Source organism: Pleurodeles waltl, chromosome 10, assembly GCF_031143425.1.
Source record: "Pleurodeles waltl isolate 20211129_DDA chromosome 10, aPleWal1.hap1.20221129, whole genome shotgun sequence".
In the NCBI taxonomy this organism is placed as follows: Eukaryota; Metazoa; Chordata; class Amphibia; order Caudata; family Salamandridae; genus Pleurodeles; species Pleurodeles waltl.
In genome coordinates, this window is record NC_090449.1 from 220,776,745 (window position 1) to 220,798,652 (window position 21,908).

General features: G+C 48.1%; 1 protein-coding gene across 3 annotated transcripts in view; it reads right to left on the reverse strand.

The window, feature by feature from the left end:
* ABCC1 (ATP binding cassette subfamily C member 1 (ABCC1 blood group)) overlaps positions 1-21,908 on the reverse strand; it is an 872,430-nt gene that overhangs the window by 42,778 nt on the left and 807,744 nt on the right. For all 3 annotated transcript variants that reach the window (XM_069210194.1, XM_069210193.1, XM_069210195.1), the window contains one exon: positions 19,398-19,564. In XM_069210194.1, the coding sequence (XP_069066295.1) occupies positions 19,398-19,564 (167 nt within the window). The remainder of the gene's footprint in view (positions 1-19,397; positions 19,565-21,908) is intronic.

Consider the following 21,908-nt stretch of genomic DNA (forward strand, 5'->3'; position numbering starts at 1 on the left):
GGTCCCCCCCGCAGGAGTGAACAGGTGTACAGAAACCGGAAGAGTTACCATTCGATGAATGTGCAGATGGTGTGTTTGGTACACAAGTACATCTCCCATGTTAATGGCAAATTCCCTGGCTCAGTGCATGACGCTTAAATCCTGAGGAATAGCAGCATCCCTCATGTGATGGGGCAAATCCAGAGGCACCGTGTGGCGCTATTAGGTGAGCACCTGGAACCAAATCAGTGGGAATAGTTGTCCGGGTCTGGGGCTATCCCTACAAGTCAGCGTGTGTCTAACAGTTGTTCCTCGCCATTTGCAGGTGACTCTGGCTACCCCCAAACTCTCATGGCTACTGACCCCAGTGAGGAATCCCAGGACAAGGGCAGAGGAACGCTACAATGAGGCACATGGGTGAACTAGGAGGATTATAGAGCGGACCTTCGGCCTCCTGAAGGCCAGGTTCCGGTGCCTCCTTATGACAGGTGGTTCCCTATTCTACTCACCAAAGAAGGTGTGCCAGATCATTGTGGCCTGCTGTATGCTTCACAACTTAGCTTTGCGACGACAGGTGCCTTTTCTGCAGGAGGATGGTCCAGATGGAGGTGTTGTGGCAGCTGTGGAGCCTGTGGACAGCGAAGACGAGGAAGCATAAGAAGAGGACATCGACAACAGGAACTCTGTGATCCTGCAATACTTCCAGTGAGACACAGGTAAGAAGACAAAACTGCCTACTACATGTACTTTAACACTACTACCTCTCTACTGTCTGTACTTTTCACGAAGTGTATGGTCACTGAGTTGTCACTTTCCCTTACGATTTCACAGATGTGGGTCCCACTGTGTGACATCTGCTTTGTTTCCTCATGGACTAGAGCTGTGTGACATAGGTATGTTGACATTACAATTGAAAGAGCATTTTGCCACTGTAATTGCTGATACACTATTCCGAAATCACAGACAGACTCCAGATTGTTTTGTGCTTTAAGGGTGTTTAAGTGCTCAATATTGGAGGGGGTTTTAAAATGGTGAGGGGTGATGGTGGAGGAATGTCCATGGCAGAGTCCAGTCTATTAGTCTCACAGGTGCATTGTCTACTGGGGCATAGGAAGTGGAGCTGGGGCAGTTTGAGGATGGACAGGGTGACAAGGTGGGACAAAAGGATGACATTCAGGGCGGTCATTTCTTGGCGGGGGTCTTGGCATCGTTCTCGGTCTTTGTCCTGGAGCTCAAGGACCGTTTGCGGGGTGGTTCTCCCTCTGCAGGGGGTGGGGTGCTGGTGTGGTGTGGTGGTCCTGTGGCGGTGCCTCCTGTCCACTAGTGCCGGCGGAGGCAGTTCATCGTCCAGGCTAGTGTCAGGGGCCCCTTGTTGTGCCACCGTGTCCCTCCTGGTGTTGAGGACTTCCTTCAGCCCCCCTACGATGGTGCCCAGGGTGGAATTGATGGATCCGAGTTCCTCCCTGAAGCCCAAATACTGTTCCTCTTGCAGCCGTTGGGTCTCCTGAAACTTGGCCAGTACCGTTGCCATTGTCTCCTGGGAATGATGGTACGCTCCCATGATGATAGAGGGCCACGTGGAGAGTGGGTTCCCTGGGTCTGTCCTCCCCCTGTCGCACAGCAGCCCTCCCAGTTCCCCTGTTTCCCTGGGCCTCTGTCCCCTGAACGGTGTGCCCACTGCCACTGCCCCCAGGTCCCTGTTGTTGTTGTGGTGGTGGGTTAGCCTGGGTTCCCTGTAGTGGTGGACAAACTGCTGATTGACTAACCTGGGGACAGAGGTATGGGCCCGCTGGGTGGGTGCTGTGCTGGTGTTTCCAGAGGGGGCAAGCTCTGTAGTGGCCTGTGCCAGTGTGAAGGGAACCGGCTGTCCAGAGGTCCCAGATGGGCCAGGCTGGTCGTCTAGATCCAGTTGGACAGAGCTGTTGTCATCACTGTGGGCCTCTTCTTTTGGTGGTGTGGACATGTGTGGACCCTCCTGTGCGGTGATGTTGGGTAGGGGTCCTGCAGGGGTGTAAAGGCATGATTATTGCATCTGGGTGTACCATGGTGTGCAATGGGTGGGTGACCGTGTACCCCAGTGCTTGCATTCCTGTACGGGACCTTGTGTGATGATGGTTTAGGGGGGTGTATGAGTATGTGCAGTGGCCATGCATTGGTGGTGGGTGTCCATGCTTTGTTGTTGCATGCAGGGCTTGGTGTTGGGATGTGTGGTTTGTGATATTGGGACATTTGTGAGGTGTAGGAGTGATTGGGGTGGGGGTTTGTGATGGCATGCAGGTAGGGTGGGGGATATAGTAGTTAAGGTTTCACTTACCAGAGTCCATTCCTCCAGCTACTCCTTCGAGGCCCTCTGGATGCAGAATAGCCAAGACTTTCTCCTCCCATGTTGTTAGTTGTGGGGGAGGAGGTGGGGGTCCGCTGCCAGTCCTCTGAACCACAAGGTGGTGTCTTGAGACCACGGAACGCACCTTCCCCCGTAGGTCGTTCCACCTCTTCCTGATGTCATCCCTATTTCTTGGGTGCTGTCCCACTACGTTGACCCTGTCCACTATTCTTCGCCATAGCTCCATCTTCCTTGCTATGGAGGTGTGATGCACCTGTGATCCGAATAGCTGTGGCTCTACCCGGATGATTTCCTCCAACATGACCCTGAGCTCCTCCTCAGAGAACCTGGGGTGCCTTTGCCATGCCATGGGTGGTGTGGCTGATGTGTGGGGTGGTGTGATATGTGGGGTGATATTTAGTGGTGTGTTGTGTGAGGATGTTGGTATTGTGTGCCTGTGGATGCTTGGTTGTAGACTGTAGTGTCTCTCTCTGGCCTTCTGTCGCAATTGTGGTCGTAGGGGTTTGTGGGTGATGTGGGTGTGTGTTTTATATTGTATTGGGTGTGTGGGAGTGGTGTGTGTATGGGTATCAGGTGTGTGTATTTTGAATTGTCGAATGTGATAGTGTTTTGTATATGTGTGTGTATTTTGAGCGTGGCAGTGTGTACCGCCAATGGAATACCGCGGTTGAAAGATCACGTGACCGCGTGAATTCGTGGGTCGTGATAGTGTGGGCGTATTTCTGTTGGCGTGACGGTGGAGGTTTTGTTATCGCCAGTTTATCACTGACCTTTGGTGTGGCGGACTTGTGTGGGTGTCTCAATTTTGGCGGATTCCGAGCTGTGGGTCATAATGACTGTTGCAGAATTCCGCTGCCGCGGCGGTGTGTTGGTGGTCTTCTGCACAGCGGTAAGCGGCTTTTACCGCCAATGTTGTAATGAGGGCCTGTGTCCCTAAAAATCAGTTTGCAGAGTGGAGAGAATGGGTGGGTTGGTAAGGAATCCATAACTAGACTATGTCTCTACCAGATAAGGTCTTACCAAAGGTAAGAAACTTGTTCATCTTATAGAGACTTCTAGTTGCAGATTCCTTACCTTAGAATAGATAACCAAGCAATACCATCCCCAGAGGAGGGTCTGTGAACCAAGATCATACTAGGAATTCCTGCAGGACTGAACGGGCAAAATATCCACCCCTTCGGACCGAACGTACAAGTTACTTCAGTAATGAAAGATCTGGTAGAGACATTCTAGTTGCAGATTCCTTACCTTAGAATTTCCCCCAGGCGTCAGACTGCATCTGGAGATTTTTCTTCGAGCAAAACCCCTGCGCATCAGTAGGTGGCGTTGGTCAACTCTGCGGGCGTCGTTGGAGTCGTAGTCGCCATGATGACGTCAGGAGTAGTAAATAGAAAGCGCAGAGGAACTAAGAACAAAGATTGGTGCGCCAGAGCTAAGGACCTGATGGGGGGAATCCCTGTCCCTAGAAATCAGTTCGCACGTGGGGAGGATGGGTCGGTGGTAAGAAATCTGCAAATAGATTATGTCTCTACCAAATATTTTGTTACCGAAGGTAAGTAACTTGTACATCTGATAGAGACTTCGAGTTGCAGATTCCTTACCTTAGAATAGATACCCAAGCAATGCCATCCTCGGAGGTGGGCTACGAACCAAGATCATACAAGGAAGTCCTGCAGGACCGAATGACCCAAGTAGCTGTACTGACAGACCTGACTGTCCAGGCAGTAGTGTTTAGCAAACGTGTGCAGGGACGCCCACGTGGCTGCCTGGCAGATATCCAGGACAGGAACTCTGCATGCTAACAAGTGCCAGTTTCTCTGGTGGAATGAGCATGAAAGCCCTCAGGGGGTTGCTTCTTGGCCAAAGCGTAACACATTTTGATGCAAAGTACCACCCATCGAGAGATGGTACGTTTTTGCACCGCCTTCCCTTTTTTCGCACCCACGTACCTGACAAAGAGTTGATCGTCCACCCGGAAATCTTTAGTACGATTAAGATAGAACGCCAAAGCTTTTTTTGGGTCCAGACCATGGAGTCTCTCCTCCTCATGAGAAGGATGTGGGGGTGCTCAGAAAGATGGCAAGGTGATAGCTGGCCTACATGAAAAGGCGAAAATGGAAGGAAGCAAGCCTTAGTGCGCAACACCACTTCGTCAGGGTGCACAGAAAAGTATGGCAGCATAGACGAAAGGCCTTGAAGCACTCTCACCCAGTGAACAGAGGTGAAAGCAAACAAGAAAGACAGTTTTGAGGGTGAGGAGCCGTAAGGGACAATTGTGCAGTGGCTCAAAGGGAGTACACATTAAATAAGCAAGGATAAGATTGAGGTCCCACTAAGGCATTATAAATTGAGTGGGAGGAAATAAATAGGCGAGGCCTTTTAGGAATATATTCACAATAGGAGATTTAAAAAATGAGGGCTGATCAGGTAACCTAAGGAAGGCTGAAATGGCAGATAAGGGTGCCCAAAGCAGAGCACTGCTCGGTCAAAGAAATAATGAACATAAGAACCTCGGATAGGGGGCGCAGAGAGGGGATCTACAGATTTGTTGGTGCACCATGCCACAAATTTATTCTGACAGGCGTGTACAGACACCTAGCTGCCAAGATATCATCGCAGACTTCGGGTGGAAAATCAAAAGTCATCAACTGTCGCCGCTCAATCTGCACGCATGAAGGCAGAGGTTGGACAGGTTCGGGTGAAGTACCGTTCCCTGTTGCTGCAACAGAAGATCTGCCCGAAGAGGCAGTCTGAATGGAGGATCGATGGACATGCTTGATAGCGCTGGATACCAGACTCTCTTTGCCCAGTCTGGAGCCACCAAGATGACTTGGGCCCGGTCGTTCCTGATCTTCTTGAGAACTTTGGGCAGAAGTGGTATAGGCGGAAAGTAGGTCAGAGTTCCACTCAAGACGAAAAGCGTCTTCGAGCGAGTGCCACCTTGGAAACTCCAACGCGCAAAACAGCTGACATTGTGCGTTCTATGCGGAGGCGAACCGATCTAACCAAGGTTCTCCCCACTGCTGAAAGAGGCATTGAGCCACCTTCGGATGGAGACGCCATTCGTGATCGGCTATGCATCGACAGCTGAGTTTGTTCACTCTGGCGTTGAGAGAACCCACCAGATGTTGAAACACCAGGGTAATGCACTGATGTTCCAGCCATGTCCAGAGGCATAGTGCCTCCTGACAAAGGGTCCAGGACCCTACTTCGCCCTGTTTGTTGCTGTACCACATGGTGGTAATATTGTCCGTTAACACCTGCACTACTTGCCCTGTGAGAGAGGGAAGAAGTGCTTTCAACGCAAGCCTGATCACCCGGACCTCCAGAAGATTGATATGGAGCACAGACTCAGCCGGAGACCAGAGGCCTCTGATCTTTCCCTCTCTCACGTGGCCATACCAATCCGGAAGTGACGCATCTGTCACTATAGATAGATCTGGTTGGAGAAGGGAGAGGGACATGCCGTGGACCCAATGCTGATTCGAAAACCACCACTGTCCCCTACGAGATCTGGACCATGTTGGAGAGATTTCCCTGATGCTGCGCCCACTGGAACTTCAAGTCCCACTGCAGAACCTGCATATGCCATCTGGCATGTGTTACTAGCAGGATGCAGGAGGCCATGAGGTCCAGCAGCCTCAGAGTCAGTCTAACCAAAACCCATGACAGAGGCTGAAACATCTGAATCATAGCCTGAATGTCTTGGACTCGCTTTTCAGGAGGATAAGCCCAAAACTGCACTGTGTCCAGAACAGCTCCGATGAAGGGGAGTGTCTGAGACAGGTGTGACTTCAGCACGTTTATAGTGAACCCCAGCATGTGCAGGAGGTTTGCAGTAGTCTGAAAGTGGGAGATGACTTTCTGGGGCGAGTCCGTCTTCAACAGCCAGTCGCAGAGGTAGGGGAAGACTGATACCCCTAGCCTGCGCAGATGAGCTGCAACCACCGCCATCACTTTCGTGAACACCCAAGGGGCGCTGGTAAGGCCAAAGGGGAGCACGGTAAACTGAAAGTGCTCGTGACCTACCACGAACGGTAGGTAACGTCTGTGGGCAGGCAGGATGAGGATGTGGAAATAAGCGTCCTCCAAGTCCAACGCTACCATCCAGTCTCTTGGGTCCAAGGCAGACAGAACCTGAGCCAGGATGAGCATTTTGTATTTCTCCTTCTTAAGGAAGTAGTTTAGGTCCCGAAGGTCTAGGATATTACGTAAGCCCTTGTCCTTTTTTGGCACCAGAAAGTAGCGGGAATAACAGCCACGGCCTACTTTGGGCACAGGGGCCTTCTCTATAGCTCCCTTGCCCAAGAGAGCTGCGACTTCCTTGGGGAGAAGCGCCAAATGATCCTCTGGAAGGTGACTGAAGGACATCCTTGTGGAGCAGATTCGAAAGGGAGGGAGTAGCCCTTTCAAACGATCTGCAAAATCTATTTGTCCGTAGTGATGGATTCCCAGTGGGGCAGGTGATGGTGAATCCTGCCTTCAACTGGATGGGAGTGAGGGGATGGCCTAGGAGGGTTTGGAGGCTGCAGCGGGGGCAGAGGTGGACTGGGCAGACCTCTGGATCCCTGTCCTTTGCCCAAATAGTATTCCGCGTCCCCTGCCACGTAGAGGCTGGACAGCATGAGTGGCAAGAAAGGGGCAAAAAGGGGCAAAAAGGGGGGGGGAGGGTGAAGGTGGAAGGGGGGCAGAGAAAAGACCAAGGACCGAGCTGAAGCCCGGGAATCCTTGAATCTCTCCAAGGCCGAGTCCACTTTGTCTCCAAAGAGACGGGAGCCATCAAAGGGCATGTCCATGAGGGACTGTTGGACATCACCAGAAAAACCAGAAGTACGCAACCAGGTGTGGCATCTCAAGGCCACTGTCTTAGCAACCAATCTGCCCAGAGAGTCGCTCGTGCCAAGTTTACAACAGATTGTGAACTTCGCTGCATCTCACCCATCGTTCACAGCTTGGGAGGCGATAGCACAGGCCTCCTCCGGTATCTGCGGCAGGACTTGAGCATGTGTATCCCACAAAAAGTGGGTATAGCGGCCCAAAAGGCATGCAGTGTTCACTGACCACAGCGCGAGACTGGAGTAAGAAAACAACTTCTTACCAAATTGTTCCAGTCTTTTTGATTCCCTATCCGGGGGTGCGGAAGGGAATGGGCATGAAGAAGACGAAGCCTGGATGACAAGACTCTCAGGTGTGGGGAGTTGGGACAGGAATTTAGGGTCGTTCGGAGCAGGACAATGGTGTGCGATAGTCCTATTCACGGAGCCCCTGTGTTTGGTTTGGACCAAGTACCCAAAAAGGACATCGGTGAGGGCTTCATTGAATGGCAAAAGAGGTTCAGATGTGGAAGCCCCTGGCTGACGCATCTCCGTTAGGAGATTGTACCTATCCTCTATAGTAGGAAGCTCAAGGCCAAGGACCTCAGCTGTCCTACTGACCACCATACCATAAGTTGCTCCCTCCGCAGTAACCACAGTAGGAGGAGACTGGCGTCGCCCAATTCCTGAGCTCAGTCCAAAGATGGGTCATCCTGGTATTCATAAGGGTCCAGGGACCCCTCCAATCCTTCCCCAAATTCGTAACCATAGGAAAAGGGTGCGAATCCGACCTGGGGGGAATAGGCCCCATTGAAGACAAAGGAAGCGTTGAGCGACGCCGCTCCAACTCATAGGGGATATAGATCGGGTCGCCAGCGATAGTGGCCACTACCGACATTGGGAGAGTCGACAATCGACCCGGCGCCGGGAAAGGTCTCAATGGTGCGACCAGTGCGGATCCAGAGGGGAACTCGGTGGTCAGAGCCGAAGCCGATGGCGTGGGACCCAGAGGCCCCTCAACCGAACCTTGGGCCCGAAGGCGCCGTATCGGGGTCAGTCAGCCCAAAGATAAGGCGCATGGCCTCAGAATTTTTAGGCGGGGGTTGCTCTGGCTCCAGGAAACATGGGGAAGCGTGGAGCAGAAGCAGGCTCCGAGGACAGAGGACTTGAGCGTCGACGCTCCTCCCGTGACTTTCAGCCGAGCGACGGTGCGAAGTCTGAGAGCTATGGGACTTCTTGTTTTTCTTACCTACACCCGAAGATTTCAAAGACGACGAGTGGCGATGGCTCCGCAAACGGTCTCGAGACCTTCCTCTCGATCGAGACTTACACAGAGTCGACAAAATGGTCGAAGTCGGTCAAAAAGAGACCAGGGTAGCTCTTTCCGGATCAGCGTGTGGCAGTGGAAGAGGAAAACCGACATCACTGCGTGAAGGTGGCATCTATGCACCACTCCCGACGGCGACTACGACGCCCGCAGAGTCGACTGATGCCACATATCGACGCGCAAGGGTATTGCTTGAAGAAAATCCTCCAGACCCAGACTGATGCCTGGGGGAAATTCTAAGGTAAAGAACCTACAACTAGAAATCACTATCAGATATGACAAATTAGTGAACTATTAGTGCCACAGAATGTTCATGAGAATATCCAAAGCATTGCCTGGTCCATGTCGATCCAATTCAAATTATTTAAAACCTACGGAGAGTCTAGTGCTTAAGGTCCCAGGTTATCACCTCTGCAGATCAGCTTTTGTGATTTAAAATATGACAAACTCCTTCATGAATTTCTCAGTGAAAAGATGTATTTAGGTTGCACATAGTGTCTGAGAGCACTTATGTGAATAAATGATTTAGGATTACTTTCCTACAAATAGTCAGAAGATCTAGTTAATTAAAGTACTATATTTGTTGTGTAATCTGGTATCAATTTTAATGTGATATATTGCTGACTGTGATTAAATTAAAGAAGTGTAAGAATCTGTAAATAATGTAATATAAATGTAGTCCAACCAAGTGATACTTTTCATGTTATTTTTCTGTGATTATTGTATGTTGCAAGGGTTTTATTCACCAAAATAAAACTATTCTGACTGAACAATCTCACAGATATCTAAATAAAATACAGTAAAAAAATTGTCAAATAAGGCAAATCACAGTTTTTAACTGAAGCACAAAATAAAAGAACAGAATACAGTTGTAACAAGGAGCATCCAAGTGACAGTCAGAATATAATGTTTTGAACACTAAGCGATCAGAAGCACTGTGCTGATCATGACAGAAGCTGAACACTGAGTATCGTGGTCCACTCTTCAAAACAGCAACTCTTCTGGGTCCTGAAAGCAGTAGTGCAGCCAATGTGTGCAAGGAAGTAAAGCCCCCTGCCCCTGCTGTTTAAATTAAATACAGCAATAATCAGGGTTCTGTGGGCCACTGAATCTCGATGCCACTGCACCTGCTGCATCAAAGGAAGCCACACCCCTGCATTAAAAACAGCCTATCTGCGGATGTACGCCATATAGATAAACCAAACAAACCATAAGGTGGGAAGAGTGTTCACCAAGCTCAGCCATCAAACTCCTCTTCTATAGATACAGAAACTGGAAGGAAACACCCTGCCTTCATCAACAGAGAGTTAATCATTGTGTGTGTTGTGAATATTCACTGTTTAATAATCAAGACAGTCCTCCTTGCTGATTTCTCAAACTGTGGGCATTTAAAATAATTACTGGAAAGTGACGCCAACCGCAACGGTATTAGGAAGGAGGTTCTCGGATACTAAGAGGGACTATTCCCGACCACCAGACAATAAAAGGTCACAGATAACCTACAGCTAATATCGCCACTTACACTAACTGCACATTGGATAAGAATTTGTTTTCCACTCTTTGCTTTCCAGGATGCTTCCTCTGAGGGCTCGATTCAAAACTGATCCATGTTTCAGCTTTCACTCAGAAAACACCATTACAGAATGGTGGAATCCACAGTGCCAGAGGGAAACAGTAGGCCCTAGCTACATCAAAAGAAGACAGGACTTCTGCTGCATAAGTAGCTACATCCAGGTCTTCGGTGCAGGTCTTTAGCTCAGAGTTAAGACCCTCGAAAGCAGCTATATCAGCCTATGCTTAAAATTTCAGATCAATGTGCATGACTGAGTCTTGCTCCCCAGCCCAAACATAGGCTTACAACTGGGTAAAAGATTGGAACCAGAGGCTATGCTCCCGCTCTAAAAGTTACAAATATCCTCATTCCGGATTGTTGGATGCAGTTTTAACATACCACTGAGCAACACTGAGTTTTGAGTAACTCTGGGAGTCTGAATTAATACCAACCTCATAATACTCCGGGGTTACTGCTTTATGCGGCACAGGATGTTCAATTATTCTGCAGTGTTTATGTGGAATGGAACCTTCTCTTTAATTCACAGCACTGCTTCATAAGGAGTGCTAGAGTTCTAAGTGGAGTGTAATGTTTATTCAGCTCTCTGGGTTGTCTACCATCACTTTAACAGGGGCATTCCAACTAATACTTGTTCGGGGCACTGAATGACCACAAAAAAAAAATCCAGAATTTTATTTTTCCAACTTTAATAAGTGGAAGATAACACAGGCGTCATCTTTCCCTCTTTGTTGCAATCCTCGATCACATTACTAAAAATAAATAAGTAGCATGTAATATCACTATTAAGGCTAGATTCCAGGTTCGAAATTATAAAATGCCCGCATGGTATGTGGTCAAATCATTACTTCTACCTTTTTTTAAAGTAAGAATGCTACCTCCTGCTACATACCCAAATATTTCATCATAGTCCGTGTTAGAAATGGGGTCTTTGGTTGACAGTCAGGTTACCCCCTGTTCAAGCAAGGACCCTCACTCTAGTTAGGATAAAAGAGAATCACCCTCAGCTAACCCCTGCTTACCCCCTTGGTAGCTTGGCAGAGCAGTAGGCTTAACCTCAGAGTGCTGGGCGTAAAGTATTTGTACCAACACACACAGTAACTTAATGAAAACACTACAAAATGACACAACACCAGTCTAGAAAAATAGGAAATATTTATCTAGACAAAACAAGACCAAAACGACAAAAATCCAACATACACAAGTCAAGTTATGATTTTTTAAAGGTTTAAAATAAAAAGAGTCTTTAGGTAGTTGTAACAACACACTAGCGCTGCTAGCGTGTAAATGTACCTGGTTTGCGTCAAAAATAACCCCGCACGGGCGGTGTGCGTCGAAAGTAACCCTGCACGGCTGTGTGCGTCGAAAACAACTCGGCACGGCGGTGCGCGTTGAAAAAGCAAGCCACACGACGATCCGAAAGTCCCGCGGCGCAGGGTGCGATCTCTCAGCCTCCGTCAGCGATGCTGCGCGTCGTTTCTCCTGCTCCGGGCGTCGGTTTTTCGGTCGCGTTTCCTGCGGCGTCGTTTCTCAGCTGCGGAACCGGCGTCGCGTCGTTTTCTCAGCCGCGATCGGATTCGCGTCGATCTTTTCTCCGCACGGTGCTCGGTGCGTGTATTTTTGTCTTTAGGCTGCCAGCCTCTCCTTTCAGGGTCCCAGGAACTGGAAGGGCACCACAGAGCAGAGTAGGGGTCTCTCCAGAGACTCCAGGTGCTGGCAGGAAGAAGTCTTTGCTATCCCTGAGACTTCAACAACAGGAGGCAAGCTCTACATCAAGCCCTTGGAGATTTCCTCTTCAAGATGGAAGGCACACAAAGTCCAGTCTTTGCCCTCTTACTCAGGCAGAAGCAGCACTGCAGGAAAGCTCCACAAAGCACAGTCACAGGCAGGGCAGCACTTGTTCCTCAGCGATCAGCTCTTCTCCAGGCAGAGGTTCCCCTTGATTCCAGAAGTGTTTCTAAAGTTTGTAAGTTTGGGTGCCCTTCTTATACCCATTTTAGTCTTTGAAGTCACCTTCCTTCAAAGGGGACTCACACCTTCTTGTGAAATCCTGCCTTGCCCAGGCAAGGCTTCAGACACACACCAGGGGGTTGGAGACAGCATTGTCAGAGGCAGGCACAGTCCTTTCAGATGAGTGACCACTCCACCCCTCCCTCCTAGCAGAGATGGCTAATCAGGAATGCAGATTACACCCCAGCTCCCTTTGTGTCACTGTCTGGTGTGAGGTGAAAAACAACCCAACTGTCAAACTGACCCAGACAGGGAATCCACAAACAAGGCAGAGTCACAGAATGGTTTAAGCAAGAAAATGCTCACTTTCTAAAAGTGGCATTTCCAAACTCACAATCTTAAAATCAACTTTACTAAAAGATGTATTTTTAAATTGTGAGTTCAGGGATCCCAAACTCCACATGTCCATCTACTCTCTAGGGGAATCTACACTTTAATCATATTTAAAGGTAGCCCCCATATTATCCTATGAGAGAGACAGACCTTGCAACAGTGAAAACGAAATTGGCAGTATTTCACTGTCAGGACATATAAACCACATTACTATATGTCCTACCTTATCCATACACTGCACCCTGCCCTTGGGGCTACCTAGGGCCTACCTTAGGGGTGCCTTACATGTAAGGAAAGGGAAGGTTTAGGCCTGGCAAGTGGGTACACTTGCCAAGTCGAATTTACAGTGTAAAATTACACATACAGACACTGCAGTGGCAGGTCTGAGACATGATTACAGAGCTACTTATGTGGGTGGCACAACCAGTGCTGCAGGCCCACTAGTAGCATTTGATTTACAGGCCCTGGCACCTCTAGTGCACCTTACTAGGGACTTACTAGTAAATCAAATATGCCAATCATGGATAAACCACTTACATACAATTTAAACAGGAGAGCATATGCACTTTAGCACTGGTTAGCAGTGGTAAAGTGCTCAGAGTTGAAAAGCCAACAGCAACAGGTCCGAAAAAAATAGGAGGCAGGAGGCAAAAAAGACTGGGGATGACCCTGCATAAGCAAAAGTCTAACACGACCCCCTACCAGCCTAAAGCCAGGGGAGAACAATCAATACCTTGATGTACTTCCCTGATTGGGGCGATAGAACAGGGACCCAGGCCCACAACAGCAGGGGCATGTTCCAGTTCTACGCCGTCCTGACTCCAGTTGGATCCCTCTGTCCATACTCTCAGGGCCCACTAAGCTAACCCATGGGGAACCCTTCTCCACATCTACAGACACCATCTGTGCAACACCTAACTTTACTTTGCTCACAGATGTATTGCAATGGGCAGATAGTACCACCAGGGCCAACACAGTGGTGTTGCCCACTCCACCCCCGGGGTGTGACTCTCGTCCTCCCCCCCCCCAGGGGCAACTCTGTCCACCAGGACAGCAAGCCACAGTGGCCCCAGACAACTGTCAGGGATGAGAGCCCGACCTCAGGCCTCTCTAACCACTGTGACTGTGGAGAGTGGGGGGTGGTAGCCCCAGGTGCCTGGCACCCTTTGACCACTCTCTCTTCCACCAGGTCAGGGATGACAACCTGACCCTGGTCCTCCCCTCTGGGGCTCTGTAACCTCCCTGCAGAAGCGGCACCCCCAGAGTCAAAAACTGTCAGGGTGCTTGTCGAAGCAGTCCTGCACAATTCTTCCACCAGTGCCGGGATGTTAACCTGCAACTGATCCTCCAACCTGGGGTCTGTACCTTCAGGTTGGACCAGGGCCAGGGGTGAGGCTTCCCTCCCCCTGCCCTCTCCTCTGGGGTCCTGAACCACCCAACTAGGAGTGGCCCCCCCAGAAGACAACATGGTAGGGGCACTGTTAGCAGTAGCCCCTTCCTCCAGGTCAGGGGGGACACCCTTAACCTGGCCTCCCAATCCAGGGTCTGTACCCACAGACTGGATCACTGCCTGGCAAACCAGGACTTCCTGGGGGGCATACCTACCCCCTACCAGGTCAGAGTTTACCCTCTGAACCTGGTCATCCAACCCAGGGTCACCACCCTGCGGTTGAACCACTGCCTGGCACACCAGGACTTCCTTGGGAGCACACTTACCCCCCATCAGGTCAGAGTTTACCCCCTGAACCTGATCATTCAACCCAGAGTCACCACCCTGCGGTTGAACCATTGACTGGCACACCAGGACTTCCAGGGGGGCACACTTACCCCCCTCAAGGGACACACTGTCCCGAAGGGCCACACAAGAGTCTGGCGGGCGCAGGTCCCCTGACCTCTGCCCATCTGACAGAGTCTGGATTCCCCCCAATCCAGAAATGGTCTCACCAAGGTCATTCATGGGGGGCTCTGCTCTCAGAGCTGACCCCTGACCCTCCAGGTTCTCCACTGGGGTCCGCAACCCCCTCTCAACCCTCTGTCTGGACTTCTGCACCCCCTCACTAGGAGTGGTACTGCCAGACACCAGAACTGGTGGGACGCTGGCTACAGCCGCCCCCCCAAGTTCTCCTGACACTGTGGGGTCTCCCTCAACAGATGGCCCTAGGGTACAGGCTAGGCTCCCCTCCTGGTGTTCCCGCAGGGAACCCTCCAGGACCTGGGACCGGATCTCGGGCACCTTGGGCCTCAACCCATCCCCATTCCCTCTCCTCTGAGACTGGACATGGGGTCCCTCACCCATCCCACTACACTGGGACCTACCTGGGACACTACAATCCTTCCCTACCTCACCTGGTTGGGAACTACCTAGACCACCCCTCTCAGGAGCACCCCCAAATGCCTCTTCAGACTCTCTGGTACTCACCCAGAAGTCTGCCTCCATTGTAAGCTCCCTGGGGTCAGAGAACTCACACTCCACCTGGTGTTGGCATAGCTCTGGAAAATAAGGACTAGACATATGCTCTCCAGCAATTACATCACTCAGCCCCTCGCATGAATTAACCAAAGTACCCTTCACCCAACCATCCAGTGACTCTGCTTTGACAAAGCACCCCACATCACCCTCCTGAGACTGGTGAGACAGTACCTGACTGTCCCTGACACTCAACCCACACTCTTCTGGGATGTCTTCACACTCCATAACCAGGACTTCTACCTGGGGGGAACCCCTCTCCCTGTCACTCTCAACTAGAGTCAGTAGAGTGTCCCTCCCACCAGTAGGAATATGACTCCCCATGCCAGTTCCCCAATCCACCTCAGGGACCCTGTGCATCACTGGAGCTACCTCATACCCCTGAACCTCCTGGCGTGTGTTAACTCCCTCCTTCAAGTAGGGCACCACCTCTCTGGGCATGTGCACTTCTGCAGCGTCACTGGATATACAATTGTTGCTGCCACCATTCCAGCTGGACTCAGCCCTCATGACTTCCAGCTCTTTCAATTTAAGCTCGTAAGCATAAATCATTTTTTTAATCTCTAAGTTCCTCCTCCTTTCTTCCAACTCCCAATCAAGCTTTTTCAGCTCCCATTGGTACTCCCTCTCTGCCTGTCTGTCCTGTAACTCTTCAGGAGTCAGACCCTTGGGTGACACCCTGCCATCCCTCCTGGGGACCCTCCCCCCAGGCGTAACAGGTTCCTCCACTACACCACTGTGTATCCTCTGCACTTCCCCACCCATATTCTCCTCCTCTGTGTGCCCTCCAGCCTTCTTGATTGTCACCCAAGCCCTCTGTGCCTGTTGCAGCTCCCCCTCCCTGGTGGAGCTCTCAGTGGGACAGTCAAGATCTTTAAGGAACTGTTTCAATTGAGCAACTGAGTACTCCTTCAGTTTCTCCATTTCAAACACAGCTCCAGCTGTTGCATCTCCAGATTGAGACATGATGGTCACAAGTGCAAAGTTCCAAAAGGCAGAAAAAAATAATTTCCCAATGAAGTAAAAAGAATCAGTCAAGGGATCAGCAAAATCATGGAAGTAGAATAAAAAGAGTCCTTAAGAGAAAAATCAAAAGATCACCAAACAAGTAGTATGTGGTCACGTAGTGGTCTGAGATCAAAACAGTAGTGTACACTTAATTACTGTATATCAAGTACAAATACAAGTCCAATCCCGACCGCTGGTCACCAATGTTAGAAATGGGGTCTTTGGTTGACAGTCAGGTTACCCCCTGTTCAAGCAAGGACCCTCACTCTAGTTAGGATAAAAGAGAATCACCCTCAGCTAACCCCTGCTTACCCCCTTGGTAGCTTGGCAGAGCAGTAGGCTTAACCTCAGAGTGCTGGGCGTAAAGTATTTGTACCAACACACACAGTAACTTAATGAAAACACTACAAAATGACACAACACCAGTCTAGAAAAATAGGAAATATTTATCTAGACAAAACAAGACCAAAACGACAAAAATCCAACATACACAAGTCAAGTTATGATTTTTTAAAGGTTTAAAATAAAAAGAGTCTTTAGGTAGTTGTAACAACACACTAGCGCTGCTAGCGTGTAAATGTACCTGGTTTGCGTCAAAAATAACCCCGCACGGGCGGTGTGCGTCGAAAGTAACCCTGCACGGCTGTGTGCGTCGAAAACAACTCGGCACGGCGGTGCGCGTTGAAAAAGCAAGCCACACGACGATCCGAAAGTCCTGCGGCGCAGGGTGCGATCTCTCAGCCTCCGTCAGCGATGCTGCGCGTCGTTTCTCCTGCTCCGGGCGTCGGTTTTTCGGTCGCGTTTCCTGCGGCGTCGTTTCTCAGCTGCGGAACCGGCGTCGCGTCGTTTTCTCAGCCGCGATCGGATTCGCGTCGATCTTTTCTCCGCACGGTGCTCGGTGCGTGTATTTTTGTCTTTAGGCTGCCAGCCTCTCCTTTCAGGGTCCCAGGAACTGGAAGGGCACCACAGAGCAGAGTAGGGGTCTCTCCAGAGACTCCAGGTGCTGGCAGGAAGAAGTCTTTGCTATCCCTGAGACTTCAACAACAGGAGGCAAGCTCTACATCAAGCCCTTGGAGATTTCCTCTTCAAGATGGAAGGCACACAAAGTCCAGTCTTTGCCCTCTTACTCAGGCAGAAGCAGCACTGCAGGAAAGCTCCACAAAGCACAGTCACAGGCAGGGCAGCACTTGTTCCTCAGCGATCAGCTCTTCTCCAGGCAGAGGTTCCCCTTGATTCCAGAAGTGTTTCTAAAGTTTGTAAGTTTGGGTGCCCTTCTTATACCCATTTTAGTCTTTGAAGTCACCTTCCTTCAAAGGGGACTCACACCTTCTTGTGAAATCCTGCCTTGCCCAGGCAAGGCTTCAGACACACACCAGGGGGTTGGAGACAGCATTGTCAGAGGCAGGCACAGTCCTTTCAGATGAGAGTGACCACTCCACCCCTCCCTCCTAGCAGAGATGGCTAATCAGGAATGCAGATTACACCCCAGCTCCCTTTGTGTCACTGTCTGGTGTGAGGTGAAAAACAACCCAACTGTCAAACTGACCCAGACAGGGAATCCACAAACAAGGCAGAGTCACAGAATGGTTTAAGCAAGAAAATGCTCACTTTCTAAAAGTGGCATTTCCAAACTCACAATCTTAAAATCAACTTTACTAAAAGATGTATTTTTAAATTGTGAGTTCAGGGATCCCAAACTCCACATGTCCATCTACTCTCTAGGGGAATCTACACTTTAATCATATTTAAAGGTAGCCCCCATATTATCCTATGAGAGAGACAGACCTTGCAACAGTGAAAACGAAATTGGCAGTATTTCACTGTCAGGACATATAAACCACATTACTATATGTCCTACCTTATCCATACACTGCACCCTGCCCTTGGGGCTACCTAGGGCCTACCTTAGGGGTGCCTTACATGTAAGGAAAGGGAAGGTTTAGGCCTGGCAAGTGGGTACACTTGCCAAGTCGAATTTACAGTGTAAAATTACACATACAGACACTGCAGTGGCAGGTCTGAGACATGATTACAGAGCTACTTATGTGGGTGGCACAACCAGTGCTGCAGGCCCACTAGTAGCATTTGATTTACAGGCCCTGGCACCTCTAGTGCACCTTACTAGGGACTTACTAGTAAATCAAATATGCCAATCATGGATAAACCACTTACATACAATTTAAACAGGAGAGCATATGCACTTTAGCACTGGTTAGCAGTGGTAAAGTGCTCAGAGTTGAAAAGCCAACAGCAACAGGTCCGAAAAAAATAGGAGGCAGGAGGCAAAAAAGACTGGGGATGACCCTGCATAAGCAAAAGTCTAACAGTCCGATACTACATTTACCAACATCTGCGGCGCCCAAGAGAACTAAAGCACAGAATATAAGGGTTTCTCTCTGTGCATGAATCCCCTGAAGAATGTTCTGCTGACCTGGACTGTCGAATAGGGAACTAAAATGCTGGAATAACACCACACTTTGCTTATATCATAGACTCAGAGTTGTTCACTCCCAAACATTAAATCACAGTGGCATATTTTGTGTCAACTGATAAAAAATGTTTTGGCCCATGACCAAACTAAACTTGAAATGCACCAAGCCTTATCTGTAATGAGTCGAAAAACAGATGTTAATGTCGAAATTCTTAATCTGTTTCCATATAGCACAGAGGAGAAGCCACAGTACAGCAATTGTTGTGTCTTAAAGGCACAACACCTCAACAATCAAGGGTGAACATGATAGGACTGACCAGTAAGACAACTTCTTCCCAGCGTGCACTCTGAAAACGCATAAGTAATGGACTTTAGGGGTACCTGGACTGGCCTGTAACGTGGTACTTTCTTTCTTCTTCCCTGGGAATGCTATGGGAAATAATCACTCCCATACCAGTTGTAAATTATAGGTTATTTGTGGTGGATGTATGACAGGCGTACCTCCAGCTCCTTTTTGGTGTGTTTTTGACCATTTTAGGTCACCCACCTGCATCAAGTTTTAAAGGGCTTATGATGATGAAGATGCTAAAACAAGATAGTAAAATATTAACAATTTTTCTCAGGAAAAAAGTTGAGGCAATTTCGAGAAAAAGATCAAAACTCATCACTGCACTACAAGATATTTCGAATGTTATCCACAAAGGAGTAGACATTTATTTTGCTGGAATCAGTTATTCTACATATGCAAATCTATGTGTGGTGATATTATGCAAGGCATGAGAAAGAGCTAGAATGTCAATAGTCTCGAAGGCAGATCAAGGCTGATGGGTCTTACTTTCTGGGGGTATGGAGGAGGGATAATTCAGGTAAACATGATTTTCCAACTAAACTTAATTTAGGAGGCTATGGGTATTCCATGCTAATAATCCATGAGAGTAATAGAACATAGGATAAAAACGTACCTCATATCACAATCCAGCATCCAAACATAACTCTGGAAGAAAAATCCCAGTGCCTGGATCCCAAAGATCAGCAGTTGCATTTCAATGGACTAACCTACATTTAAGGCCACATCTTAGCTGAAAGATAATAACTGAAATAGAATGGTCATTACCTGAGATTCTCTCCTCCTTCAGAACACTCATGATTAAGTTTGTCTGGAAGACCAGATACAAAATTTTTCAAGTGAGCCAGTTCCAAGGATGACCAAACTTCTTCGTCTGAGTATTTGTTAAAGGGATCCAGATTCATCCGCAAGGAGCCTGAAAACAACACAGGATCCTACAAAAACAAATTAAGAGGTATACATGTATATTAGGGTAAAGGAAAAGTCTATTGCATACACCTGTAGCATAAAAAAGTGTTCATAAGACTATATATACAACAATGACTTGCCAATGTTCAAGAACAGAGCGAAGCGTGAATTTCTCCATGTATTCTCCAGCCATGTAAAACAGGGTTATGCACAGCATGCTGTTGTGGTACTTTAGTGGTACTAGTACCAACTTGGTTTCAATATTGTGTAATGTTAAGAGCACTTGACATTTGATGATAGAGCAGCGAGTGACACTGTACCTATGTGCGTGCTTTTTGCTGCAGTGTATAGGTGTTTTGCATCGACATTCAAAATCCCTGCAGCTAGAAAAATTGTGATTTACCTGATAAATGCCAACATGTGAGCTCCAATCAACCCAACATCCCTTGCATCATCAAATTAATCTTTAAAATGATCTTATTTACACACACATTGACTGCTGTGCATTGATTTTTCACTTTTTTTGCGGTTTGATAATACAAATATTATGGCTAGTCTTTTGTTTTAATCACAACAGTAAACTTCCCCAGAACTTCACTTGCTATACTGCTCTTCAACTAAAGCAGGGATCAATTGTGGCTTGTGATGTAACATAGAATAGGGGAAAGGGAATGTAGCAAGTCCCACTTTTAACATCAGCTTATCCAATGTCTCAAGCATTGTTTTGGTAACCTTCGATATGTACATATTGCATAGTCTATGCTCTTTAAGTGATCATGGTGCACTCCACATCGGTTGATGGGACAGGGCTCTTTCCATACATATTTAATGTTTTTTTTAATTGCTTGCATAGGCAATTTGACTATTACATGCAAGTACTTTGCTCCTTCGTAATGAAAGAAAAAGGGAAAAGTAACACCCCTCTCTCTCTGCAGGAGCCATAAGCAGCTTTCTACTTGCTCTTGCTTTGCTCCTCATGAATGTTAATAGACCTTTCTAGAGGATTTTTAATATTGCTAGTGGGCGCGCCGTGAGCACAGAACGAAACAGGTACAAAAGGCAAAGTAGGATATTAATCTCGATAATGCTATTTTTACCCAGAATGGGCAAGGGCAATGGGAATTTGTGTTTTAAAGTGGGCCAGTTAAGTTTCATCCAGTCTGTTACGGAGCTGAAGATATTAAGGTCCAAGTTTTTGATAGATGCCTTTACCTCAGCTAGAGGGGTCAGTGAATTTAATGCCTGTATTCTATGTGAGGGCACAACACAGTATTTTCAATTTCACTATATTTATCTGAAGGCCAGAGGTTTATTTAAATTCAATGAAAACTTCATCATAATTGGGAGATAAGCCTCTGGGTCCTTAATAGTCAAATACCACATCCTCAGCAACTAGACTGAACTTAGGGTCCACATTATTAACATTATGCCCTCGATCATAGAATCCACTCCAATAGCACACCAGGGACGTTATCACTAGTGCAAAAAAGGTAAGGGACGGGGGCATGCAAGCTTTATTTTTGTTGGACTAGATGCTATTAATCTGCACTGAAGCTTTAGGCGTTCGGTAATTAGATAGAATCTACCCCTTCATTGGTCCTATCTTCACCATTGAGAGGACATTGCTCAATAACTATCAGCTCACTCTGTGAAATGCCTTTTCAGCATCTAATATCAACAGGAGGGCCTCAAATTCTTTCAATTTTGCCTTCTCAATGAGATGGCCCACTCAGCTAATGTCATCGGAGCCCTGTTTTCCCTTCATAAAGCCTATCTGGTAGACACCTGGTAATATTGGGACTATCTTATCCAGTCTATTGGTCAGGGTTTTAAATAAGATTCTGACATCAGTTTTTAGAAGTGTTATGGAGCAATATGATGAACAGTCCTTAGGATTTTGCTTAGGTTTTGAAATTAGTGTGATTTCTCCATTACATATCATGCAGGTTAACACAGTCCCTTTCATTACAGGAGTTAAACAACTTTTGTAATGGTTGGAGCAAGAGATCCACATTGTGCAAATAAAAAGCCAAAGGGATGGCGTCTAGACCTAGGGCTTTAATGCACTTAATGGATCTTAGAGCAAATAGAATCTCCTGTTTCTCAATAGCTTATCAAGGTACTCTGCCCTTGCTGGTACTATCATACTATCAAAGGTCATGCTCAAGAACCTATTGTCTGTACTCTAAACGCAGCACCATAAAGCTTTTAATAAAACTGGGCAAATGCTGGTCTCTTATCCTGCCCATCCGTGGCAAGCTCGCCCTGTCTGGTATTAATCTGTGATATATTTCCTTTTACCCTTTTCAGCTTAGAGGTACATCGCTAACAATCTATCTACTTTGTTCCCTTTTCTAAAATGTACTGATT